The sequence below is a fragment of the Drosophila elegans genome, unplaced genomic scaffold (genome assembly GCF_018152505.1).
Source record: "Drosophila elegans isolate 14027-0461.03 unplaced genomic scaffold, ASM1815250v1 contig_183, whole genome shotgun sequence".
In the NCBI taxonomy this organism is placed as follows: Eukaryota; Metazoa; Arthropoda; class Insecta; order Diptera; family Drosophilidae; genus Drosophila; species Drosophila elegans.
The window spans coordinates 2,399,822-2,412,221 of NW_024545550.1; the positions used below are offsets into that span (position 1 = coordinate 2,399,822).

General features: G+C 52.4%; 2 protein-coding genes across 2 annotated transcripts; both read right to left on the reverse strand.

Annotated features, from left to right (window-relative positions):
* Positions 1-4,324: 4,324 nt before the first annotated feature.
* Positions 4,325-6,382, reverse strand: LOC121466824 (DNA helicase II-like). The gene has a single exon (XM_041707342.1). The coding sequence runs from the start codon at positions 6,380-6,382 to the stop codon at positions 4,325-4,327; it is 2,058 nt and encodes a 685-aa protein (XP_041563276.1).
* A 3,807-nt stretch (positions 6,383-10,189) lies between these two features.
* On the reverse strand, positions 10,190-11,095 carry LOC121466825 (uncharacterized protein y4eC-like). The gene has a single exon (XM_041707343.1). The coding sequence runs from the start codon at positions 11,093-11,095 to the stop codon at positions 10,190-10,192; it is 906 nt and encodes a 301-aa protein (XP_041563277.1).
* Between the last annotated feature and the right edge of the window lie 1,305 nt (positions 11,096-12,400).

The window sequence follows — 12,400 nt, forward strand, 5'->3', positions numbered from 1 at the left end:
CCAGCATAAACGGGTTAACCGAAGCAGGCCTATGGCAAAATGTTGCCCCAGATGAGCATGGCGACTGGCTAAGGCAGAGGGACGACAGCTTCGAAAAATTCATTTCTATTGGAAGCAAAGATAAAGATGCTGGGGCAACCTTGTTTTCCATTTATTCAGCAGGCGTAAAAACACAACGCGATGCCTGGTGTTACAACTCAGGCAAAGACAATTTGGCTCAAAACATACAGACCACCATTGCTTCCTATAATCAGGAATTGAATCGATTTAACGAAACTCTTCCAACTTCGAAAAAACAAGAAAGAGAAAACGCGATAGATAGATTTATTGACACAGACCCAACCAAAATCAGTTGGACTCGCGCCTTAAAGCAGGATTTGGTGCGTAACAAAGAATTATCATTTTCAGAAACCGCTTTTGTTAAAGCAATTTACCGACCGTTCATGCCTCAATGGCTCTATTTCGACAGACGTATGAATGAAATGGTTTACCAAATGCCACGACTTTTCCCCAATGCTGAAGCAGATAACTTAGCTATCTGCTTTCGTGGCGCAGGCGCTCTCAATGAGTTCACCCCATTGATGGCCAAAAGTACACCTGATCTCTGTTTTGCAGATGGCCGAGCTTCACAGTGTTTCCCTGAATACTTGTATAGGCAACAGAGCAACAGAGCAACAGAGCAACAGAGCAACAGAGCAACAGAGCAACAGAGCAACAGAGCAACAGAGCAACAGAGCAACAGAGCAACAGAGCAACAGAGCAACAGAGCAACAGAGCAACAGAGCAACAGAGCAACAGAGCAACAGAGCAACAGAGCAACAGAGCAACAGAGCAACAGAGCAACAGAGCAACAGAGCAACAGAGCAACAGAGCAACAGAGCAACAGAGCAACAGAGCAACAGAGCAACAGAGCAACAGAGCAACAGAGCAACAGAGCAACAGAGCAACAGAGCAACAGAGCAACAGAGCAACAGAGCAACAGAGCAAACGCGCTGCCTGACAGAGTGTCAAGAGATAAATCTGGTTATCTGCACATCCGGCGGGGGGACAGAAAGCTCCCTTCAGTGTTCTGATGACCAATGCGATTCCGAGCCTGCATATGGTGGACATAGATGGCAGCCAATGCTTCCCGATGTTCCTTTACGACACGGAGGACAACCAATGAGCATTTCTCAAGGTAGCCTCTTTGAACAGCCCTCAACTCAGCCACGCCTTGTACGCCGTGAGGCCATTACAGATGAAGGATTAAAGCATTTCCAAGATGCTTATCCGGGCCAGACCATTAGCAAGAGAGAGTTGTTCTATTACGTCTACGGTATCCTGCACTCTGAGGAATATCGGCAACGCTATGCTGACACCCTACGCAAAGAGTTACCCCGCATTCCTCGTGTCAAAACATATGAGGCGTTCATAGCATTCAGCGATGCAGGTCGCAGACTTGGAGAAATGCATGTCAATTTTGACAGCCAGCCCATCTACGAGGGTGTAAAGGTCGATTATGGCAAAGGCCCCCTGTCACCTGAAGCCTTCCGGGTTGAAAAGATGAAATACGGCAAGGGTAAAGACAAAAGCGTCCTGCATTACAATGACCGTATCACCATAACCGGTATCCCACTGGAAGCCTACGATTACATTGTAAATGGCAAGGCTGCACTGGAGTGGGTTGTCGAACGTCAGTGCGTCAAAACCGACAAGGCCAGCGGTATTGTAAATGATGCCAATGACTGGGCTATCGAAACTATGGGTAACCCACGTTACCCGTTGGAACTGTTCCTTCGGGTACTGACTATCAGCCTTAAAACCATGAAAATCGTAAAAACCTTGCCAGCTCTGGATATTCTGGAAAACTAACTAGACAAGGGGGTCAACGGGGGAAGCATTCCCCCTTGCCTGCTGCTCAATGGGTAGCCATTGAGCACTGCTGGCTCCCTTTAAAAATAAGCTATTGAGAAACCCGATATCCGACAGGTTTCTGAGCCTGACCAAAGAAACCACTCACCTCCAGATTACCTTCATGGACACGTGCCTGCGCCAAATCGAACGTGCTCTGCATCCGCATCAGCGTCTCGGCACTAATACCAAAAGCTTTCTCAAAGCGGATAGCCATGTCTGCTGATAAGCGTGCCCGGCCATTCAGTAACGCACTGATGGACTGGCGAGAAACCCCAAAATGCTCGGCGACAGCATTCACACGGATGTTATGGGGTTCCAGTAGTTCTGTTTTTATCCAGTCCCCTACATGAACCGCCAGAGAGGGGTGCATTTTAAGAGCCATGATAATCCTCCAATGTCATATCCAGAAGAGCACCTGTTTCGCTCACTCTGAATGTCAGACGCCAGTTTTTCGTAACGGTCATTGACCATGTGCCTGCCCGGTCGCCAGTTAGCGGATGCAATCCATAATTTGGAGGCACAGACAATTCTTCCAAAGATCCGGCAGCATCAATAAAGGCCAGCATTTTTCGCAAACGACTGATGTCTCCGACCAGTCCTTTTGCATTCCCAGTTTCAAAGAAACGCCGGAGCCCTTTATGAGCGATACTGTCTATCTCCATGTATGTAATGTATGACTTTACATGAAATACGTCAAGAAGTGCTTTACGTTTAAAAATATCTATAGTCCTTCGTTAACTACCTTGACTGCCCCACGGGTTTGCCCACAGAGTGAACCCGCAGTCACCATGTGAAGGATGATTTCATCTGAAATTATCGTTCTGTTTCAATAGGTTGTCTGATTGGTTGCGACCGAAGCGTGCGGGTTCGAGTCCCGCAGTTCGCATACCGAGCTGAATTTCGATCCGTCGATCACTGGTAATTCAATACTCGCTTTGGCTCAATGTCATGTGACTGCGGCAACCAAAGCGGTCCCTCAAGACATCGCGCTGATCCGGATCATCTGACACATTGGGGTAGGTGTACCCCGTGCTCCAAATCATGCTCTGACATTCTTGAGCGCTCAACGGTTATTCTGAATGGCCTGCCGCATTTCTTTTTTAAATCATCCAGCGAAATCAAACCAAGAATAAAGCGCTCATTAGCTTCTTCCAGAACGGCATCGTGACGATAGCCCTGCCGGAAATTAGCTGACCGCGCTTCTTCGACAGCTCGCCGACGGCGCTGTGATTCTTCATGACTAATTGCCAGTGCGATAAGTGTTTTCTCCATTGTTACACCCTCTGTATTTCCTGAGACAATACTTTAATATCAATTGAAATTCAAAGTGTTTTGGCTTTTTATCTGGAAATAACAAAGATTTACAACCTATCGACCGAGTGCTTTCTGCAGTAAACGCAACACTTCTTTGACGCGCCGATCATTCCAGCTAAATCCATTTGCTCTGGACTGTTCGGTTCGGACACTTGCCGCATATGGGCTCTCTTCTATGGCGGGCATCGGCATGATGTGCTGTTTGATAGAGACTGCCAGAGACGGAAATACATCGATACCGGCCCAACGGGACAAAACTTCTAAAGAGACTATCTTACAATCAGGCTGATTGGTGTTTGCACAGACATACACAGCGGCACCTTCTGCAATGGGATCATGACTCTATCTGGGCCGACACTGACTCTGTGATGAGAAAACAGCACTCCTGTCACGACATAGAGTTCTCCCTCAGCATTCGCGAGCCCCCGAACAGCGGCCTCAATTCCCTCCCATGCTCCGCGGTTCAAACCCGGAGCCTGTGGGACAACATTAGACAATGCATAGGATTCCTGTTGAGCCGTGAGGCCAGCGAAATCACCCGACGGAGACAAATGTCCTCGATCCCAGCCACTATGCTTCCAGTCGGCCAACTCTCCACGGTAGCCTGCAGGAAGCCGGGCGTCCGGATAGAAATAGCCTTCTCGCTTGGGTACGGGCCGCAACTTTAAGATTTTCTTCAACAATATACTCTGCCGACCAGATCGGGCCTTTTGAAAGCGAAGAGTCCATAGCGGCATACGCCGTGTTGCACAGGACTGTCCCGTGACCGAACTCGCCGCCCAAAACTGGCATTTGTCCTTTATAGAACAGGTCCTGGCAGCCTTCCTTTCCGTAGGCCCGTGTTTCATGAAAACCGAACACCATCAGGGTAAGCACCAACATTACCCCCTTCCAACGTCCAGCCCCCATCAGCCTCTTCCCGATGTCCGCGGCATGGGGCCTGGTGGCACAGGGCGCATCAGAGACCGATGTTTTGCGCAGTACCACATTATCTCGCCTGGATGCGTGTTCGCACCGAATACCGCTCCCGCCTTGCAAACGCAGCAATAATGGGCCCAGCGCCGAGCGGGCAACTGGGCGGGCAATCGCGCTTGCTTATTGGTAAGAATATCCACGATCAGATCCCCAACGCATTCAGTTCACGTTGAGTCTGTTCCCATGCCGGCCGATTATTGGACAGTGATCCACGACCGTCCTGCCAGTTCCAGTGTCGTATCCGGTTATTGGAGGGGATATCATCCAAAAACCGGGACGGGATGGACGATGTTCCCTGTCGATAATCGCAGCAGGTGATGGTTGCCTGTTCCATGGCTCGCGTCAGGGCCACATAGGCCAGTCGGCGCTCTTCATCCAGATTCCGTGCATTACTTCCTGGGAATAGACTATCTTCCCACGCAGGAAGAAACACATGTCGAAACTCAAGCCCCTTTGCACGATGCATCGTCAGCAGCTGCACACGCTCCTTCCCTTTTTCTCCAGGTGCGCCTGAGGCCAGGGCAGCGTGTTCCATCAGATGGTCAACCTTGCGATAACGGTCAGCCACATCGGCCAGCTCAGCAAGGTTCTCCATCTGTGTCGCAGCTTCATCACTGTCATCAGCACGAAGCATGTCGAAATAGCCAGTATCTTCAAGTAAGAGGCGCATCCGATCCCCGACGCTCAGGTTCTCCTGTGCCCCAACCTCCCTCACCACGCGCTCAAACTCTGTAAGGGCGGTCGCCGCTTTCTGGGAGAGACGTGTCTCACGGACAGCGCAGAGTAAGGATATGTCCTGCTCGCGCGCAGTGAGTTCAATAGCTCCCAGCCCCTTTGCTCCAAGACCGCGGGATGGTTTATTTGCTACCCGGCGAAAGGCTTCATCGGATTGTCGGTCATCCGGGCGTGCGGCAAGAGAGACCAGAGCAAGGGCATCCTTGACGGCAACACGTTGATAAAACCCGACATCGCCAACAATTTCATAAGGCACCCGCGCCTGTATCAGTGCTTCCTCTATCGAGCGGCTGAGACGGTTCTGACGATAGATCACGGCGATATCATGCCACGGGCATCCTGCGGCGGCCCGCCTGCCAATTTCGGCGGCAATAGCGTCAGCCTCCTCGCTGATATAGGAAAACTGCAACACTTCGATGGGCTTGCCTGCACCTTTTCGTGTATACAAGGTCTTTGGAATACGTGAAGGATCCTGAGCAATAATTGCATTGGATGCGTCAAGAATATGAGCGGTCGAGCGAAAGTTCTCTTCAAGTTTGAATGTCTTGGCTTCGGGAAACTCTTGAGAAAACCCTCGTATGAAACCGACTTTTGCTCCACGCCAGGAATAGATGCTCTGTGAATCGTCCCCCACAGCAAAAAGTTCTCCTGACACCTCAGAGATCATTTTGAGCCAGAGAAACTGGGCGCGGTTCACATCCTGAAATTCGTCGGCCATGACAGATGTAAAACGACGAGACCACCGATAGCGATAGGTCTCGTTTTTGAGCATGGCCAAGGTAGGCCACATCAGCAGATCGCCAAAATCCGCAGCATTCTGTTCGCGCAGCAAACTCTGATAGCGCCCATACAACCCGACGACAAAACGCCAGCCTGCATCGTCCACAAAACGTTTTTGAGTGTGTGCTCGCGCTATCATGGCTTCAACATGATGCCCCGCCATATCTGGCGTCACCAGATCTTCCTTCAAACGAGAAATCCGTTCGGCCATCTTGGCGATCTGACGCGCATCTCCAGGTTCTCCCTCTTCTGGGCGGGGCAACTGCTCCACGGGGGTCGCCTTAATCAGGCGACGAACAATGGCAAGCGTGTCATCAGCGTCCCTGATATCAAATCCCGCTCGCAGATAGGCAATATCGGGTTCTGCGCGCAACTGACGGGCGCACAGCGCGTGGAATGTCCCGAGCCATGAAGGTGCCATCCCCTCTCCGCAAGCCCGTGTAATCCGTTCCCGCATTTCGCGGGCCGCCTTGTTGGTAAACGTCACGCAGAGAATACGTGATGGCTCCATACCATACAGTTCGATCCGCGTGGCGACACCAGCCGTCAGGGTCTTGGTCTTCCCTGTCCCAGCACCAGCAAGCACCAGAACGCGGCCTAGCGCCAAAGCTGCAGCACGCTGCGCTGGAGTGAGGTCGTCCAGCACAGGAGCGAGACGCGGCGGGATGCTCAGCGAGGCGCTCATAACACACTGACCTGTTCCACAATGCGCCCCTCACAGCGCTGGATTTCTCCATCCGTTGAGAGCACAAGAAATGGCTCATTCAGATCCCAGTCTCCCAAACGCTCGACCCAGACGCCACTGATAACGAGACCGAGTTTGGCACCGGTTCGCTCATCAAAACGCACAAGACATTGTGGCAAAGGCCCCTCAGGCCATTTTGCTGCCCCAAGGCGATCAAGATGGATATCCCAGAACGCTTTTGCCGCTGGTGACTGATCAAGCTGCTGCGCAAGACCCGCCTTGATAACCAGAAGGTCAAGAACGTCATCGCGATATGTTTGTTCGTTTGATTTCATGGCTTCAATTCCTTCTGTGATATCCTCAACGACCTGCTCGACTGCTGTGGCGTACCAGCCTTTAACAATCAGGATTTCGGCATCTTCAGTGAGCATGGTGAACGCACACTCCAAGTCCCAGAGCCTTGAGTCTGCAGCCTCTGGCATCGTTCCACCGATCACCACGCCAATCAGATCACGTGTTCCATCGGTGCAGCTGACAAACTGGCAAGGTGTCTGAGCAGGATTGGAACATCGATTTTCCCACACATTCCTTGCGCGTTCAGTGCTGTGAAAAACTGTCAGTATTGCGCGTCTCCACTTCGGATCGTGGATTTCGCTTTTCTGTTCATGATAATTCTGGTCGAACATGACGTTATCGACCTCCCAATGAGGGTGAGCCAGAACGCCTTACAGATGGCGCAGCCTGCTCTGCCTGAGGGACGGGCTGGGATTGCTGGCGTTTACGTGATTTGAGATCATCGACCCATCCTGCTGCGACCTGAGGGTGTGGTGTGGTGGTTGTCGCTGATCCCGCCAGTTCGCCAAAAGGGCGCGGGGCTGAACTTTCCTTGTTGCCGCGTGCCCTTAAAACCTGATTCCAGTCAGATCCGGGTGTTTTTGGAGAGGCCCGGCCATTCCACAACCCGACTTCCTGTGCCATTTTTGAAAACATTGCAGCATAGTGATCACCCTGCTGGTCATTATCGACCGCGATAACCAGACGGCCTTCTGGCCGTTGTGCCACATCCGTCAGCACCTGCTTCAGCTCAGCGACACTTTCCGGGCTCATGCCTCCACCCGTGGACAAGTAAAGCGTGTTGCGGGAAAAACGGTCCATAGAGGCGAAAGACAGAGCATCTATTGCTGCTTCGGCCACGACGACACGTGAGGGTGGTACACCTGGATCAGACTCAAACCGGAATAACCGCTTGCCAATGCCCCCGGTTGAAAAGCCACGGTACTCAGGCCCACGCATTTCCATGCCGCTCAACGCTCCCTGATTGTCACGATGCGCAAACCAGGCTGTGCCGTTGGGACCTTCTCGTAACAGGTTTTGTTTAGCCGCAGCGTCCAGTATGCGATCAGGCAGTCCTCTCTCTTCTGAAAGATAGCGCCATGCAGCTGATCCCTGCTGGGGTGGATTACGATGTTCCCACATCCATGCTGGATCACGTTTCTGGTTCGTGTCAGTCGAAGTCGGTTTGGTCCGTTCTCTGACTTCGTAGCTCGGCTCCAGACCGATCAGGTTGCGTAACTCGCGCCGCACATGGCCAAGATTAAGGCCGGGTTTGAGGTGTTGGACCAGTTTGATGACATCACCACGCGCGCTACGATCAGGATTTGTCGGATCCCACCAGCCTTTGCCACCGTGGTTTACAATGATGATTTCGCCTTCACCACGGCGGAACTTCAGGTTTTTGGCCGACCGTTGCGCTGTGGCTTCTCTGTCAAGACGATAGCCTTCGCGTTCTAGGACAAGTTCGCACCGAACGCGCTCACGTAGTGTTGCAAGCTCATCCCGTTGTGCGTCGATGGCTCGGTTATCCGACATGACCCGCACTCCCCGAATTGACGTAACAGATCGCGAGAGAGCTATGTTTCCTTTCCGCAAGCCCTGTGTTTTGTAGGCGCGTTTGACTGTTGGCAGTCGGCCTGCAAGCAGTTGGGTGCATGTCGGATCTCCTCTCTCGGAGATCCATCCTGCGAGAGCATGATGCGACGAGTTTGAAAAATTATGGCCAATGACGATTTGTGATGTGTTCATGACCGACGCCCCGGGTGGCTGCTATCGAGCATATGTTCCCAGGCTTTACGCCGTGCCCGCACCGCTTTACGCCGCAGAGCCGCTTCAAGACGAGACGGAAGGGCGTGGCAGCCGATGCTATAATCCAGGAAGGAAGCTTCTGACGACAGTTGGCGCCAGCACGAACGAGCATTCGGGCGTACGGAAGATAAGGGTGTCATCTGCGTCGTCATGACGTTTGTCCTTTGCGTTTGAATTTTAGGATTTCAGCTTTTGCGAGCCCGTGGTTTTCTGGCTTTCCGCCTGATCGGTTTGCTCAGTTCGAGAATTGTGATGTCGCAACCAGATCCATCAATGACGATCTCGGTTCGCACCCACTGCGCCGGCCCTTCACTCACGAGTGTGGCGCGCAGGCGTCCTTCAACCAGAACCTGAGTGCCCTTTCGGCATTTGCGCATTGTCAGATCAGCAAGACGTTGATCGAGACAGACAATCTGATGCCATTCTCGCATTTGTTTCCGCTTGCCCTGAAACTGATCTGACCAGCTCTCTGAGGTCGCCAAGGGGAATGAAACCCGACTTGCCCCGTTTTCCAGATCTTCTCGCAAGGGATCCTTGCCGAGGTTTCCCACCAGGATGACGCGATTGATTGTTCCGCGCATGACAGATTTTCTTTCTGTTCTTCCCGGATCTTGAGACGGCCCGCTGCCGCATCATCTTTCCGGGTGCGGTCCTTAAGAAGCGGCCATAGGCGGCGGGGTCAGGCCCTCGGGACGGCAGTGGTGCGGAAGCCGCATGCGGCTTCACGGTGCCGTCACGACCGAAGGCTTGGGGCTTGACCACGACGACGGCCGCTTCACACCGCACAGACCCGGAAAGATGTGCGGCAGTGTGTTGTCTTTTCTTTCTTCCTTCTTTTTCTTTATTTTAACTTCGTATCTCTTTCCCTTTTCTCTCGGATATTCTGTAGAATTTTCCGATATCGGGAAGCTTGGGATAAGAGTTCTCATCACCAAATTGCCGCGCGCTACTGACCAACCAGTGAGTGGCCAATATCATGCGTTTTCCTGTAGCAAGGTTACGAAGTTGAGCACGGCCTGACCGGCCGCTAACAAACACACTCTGCCATTTCCCAGTCTGAGGATCTCGACGGGCAGCATGATACTGGCCGTTCAAAAATGCTTCGACGATCCATGGCTCACGCGGACCGATAAAATCGCCAAGTGGCATGTGATAAATTGCACCAAGGGCTATGGTTCCGACGCGCAACGGATTGTCTCCCCCCTGAAAAGGTGACGTGTAATATTGTCTATTCATGATCAGTGTTTTCCCGTGCGTGGGTATTTTGAGCGATCAGTAATCAGTTTTTATTGCACTGTTCGCGCTCAATACTGTCTGGATCGAAGTAGTCCGGCCTTCGTTGGAGTTCCTGCTTCTCGAACTGATCGGCAAAGAGTGGAACTGCCTTTTCCAATCGTCGGCGCAGGTTGCGACGACGTGCTGCCGCTTTGCGTGTGCCACTCCAGCGTTTGGGTGGGTCGAGCAAAGGAGACCAGCTGTGTGACCACCCCGAACCAGGGCGGACACGCGGTGCATAGTGAGAGATGATCTCTCGCTCTACACTCCGGTCTAGTATGGTGCAGAGCCATAAACTCTTGCCGTCCGGCAATGTGTCACTTGTTGGAGGGGGCATCGTATTCGGGTTAGCCCAGAATACGGACACGAGTGCCCGCATCCCTCGTCCCATTAGGCCGCCATCCGTGAAAGTTCTGCGGGTAACCGTGGAGCCTTACTCTGGAAACCAAGTATGTATTCCGCTGCCTGTGTCGCGAGACGAGCTGCTGCAAAAACGGCACGCTTGTCTTCTTTCAACAGGGCAATCCAACTCCCAATGTAGTCAGCGTGTCGCACTGTCGGCGAGATGTTCAAGTCGGAAAGAACGAAGGCCGCCGTAAGCTCAGCCACGATCTCTTCTACCATGTATTTGTGAGAACCAAACCGACCTGACAGGTCTCGGTTCAGACGGCTTGTATGGCCACTCCAGTGCGCGGTTTCGTGGAAAGCCGTGCGATACCAGTTGATCTGCTCAAAATAAGCAGTCTGTGGGGGAAGCCGAATGTAGTCTGGATCTGGGGCATAAAATGCCTTGTCACCACCAATTCGAATATCCGCACCTGTGGCCTGCAGCAAAGCTTCTGCATGAGGGACGATTTCGCGCTCCGGTAACGGTGCGACCGATCCTGTCATGTCTTCGGGCAGGTGTTCGCACTGATCAATGTTGAAAACCGTATAGCGCTTGAGAAACCGAACGGCACGCTCATCTTCATCAGCCTCATTTCCACCGGGCACGTAGCTGTCAGCATAAAAAACGGTTGTGCCCTTTTCACCTTTCCTTACACTCCCACCAACTGTTCGTGCCTGATTAAACGTCAGCCATCTCTGAGAGGTAAAACCGCACATCTGCACGGTTCCCCACAACAGGAGCACGTTGATACCGCTATATCGGCGACCTGTGGTGACGTTGAGTGGAAGTGACGGGCCTGAAGCGGTATTAGACCAAGGCTGCACCCATGGGGCTACTCCGTTTTCTAACTGCTCCACGATGCGGTTGGTCACATCCTGATAGAGATCGATACGTTCATGTTTGGTCATGATCTATTCCTCTCCTTAGGCGTTAACCCAAACCGGCAAAGGTCAGGCTGTGGGGCAGTACGAATGCGGGTCCGCAGATCAAGATCATAAGTGTCAGCCCCAGAAGAATTGTCCCCAGCAGGAAACCTGCGAGTTCCAGATAATCGCGTGCTGTTGTGGGGAGAGGGAGTTTCGTATCGCGCATCGTCGGTGTCCTTTTCCTTTTGGATACTTTCGCGCGACCGGAGCGCCGTGGCGGGGGCAAGAGCGGTGCGTCAGCACCGGGATCGGAGCCACGCACAGACCGCTTGCGGTCGAGCATGGCGAGAACCCACCTCTTGCCCCCGCCGCGGCGCTCTGGTGCACATTCTTTGTTGTTCTTGTTTTTCTCTTTCTTTGTTTTTGATTTGATTTTCGTCTTCACATCTCAAACAGGACGTGACGTGCTTCATCCTTCATGTTAGGAAAGACTTCTTCCTCATCATGGAAAATCTGAACATGTGCCCATATTGGACACACCTGAATCACGTGAGATGATCCCTTACGCAGTAAATCGGCTTACTGGTGCGCCACTCAGAATTGGAATGGCGTGAGGGTGAGGATGTGACGTCATCATCAGACGCTTATCGTGCCGTCCATCCCACGATAAACCTTCGCATGGCATCAGCAGACCATTGCGAATAGCCTGACGGTCACGCTGGAAACAGACACGTTCATTCCCTCCCTGGGGCCGCTGACAAGGATAGCCAGCTTCCGCACCACAGCCAGGACACTCAATGGATAATGCCGGGTCACCGTCCAGCCACTCGATGTGGCACCGCCGGCATGTGACCGGTTCATCTGTACAGATCCATCGGGTCGGCTTTGCAGGACGCAGCCAGTGGTTTCCAGAAACGATCGTGTGTTTCAACATGAGATCATTCTCCTGACAAATTTTGAGAGATGCGGATGAAAGGAAATCAGGTCTGGATGCTCTCGTCGACCAATTCGAAATCACTGAGCGTTGTGGCACCGGTCCAGCGATCAAGATGGAGGATCATCTCCTTCCCACCAACATCCCCGGCATAGCCGTGATCGCGCAGAGAGGAGAGTTTCTTACGTGTGATCTTCGGTATTGCCGTCCGGTCCAAAAAATCAGTGATCGCAGCATTCATGTTTTCATATGGACCATGCCAGTTGCGGGCATTGACCGGGACTATTTCCGGGGTGCGTAAAAAAACGGCTCCATCAGGCCGAAGGCACGTTTCCACAACATATCGACCACATGTCAGTCGTGTCACATCGAGTGTCTTGCACATTTCAAAACGTCCCTATCACCATGGTATT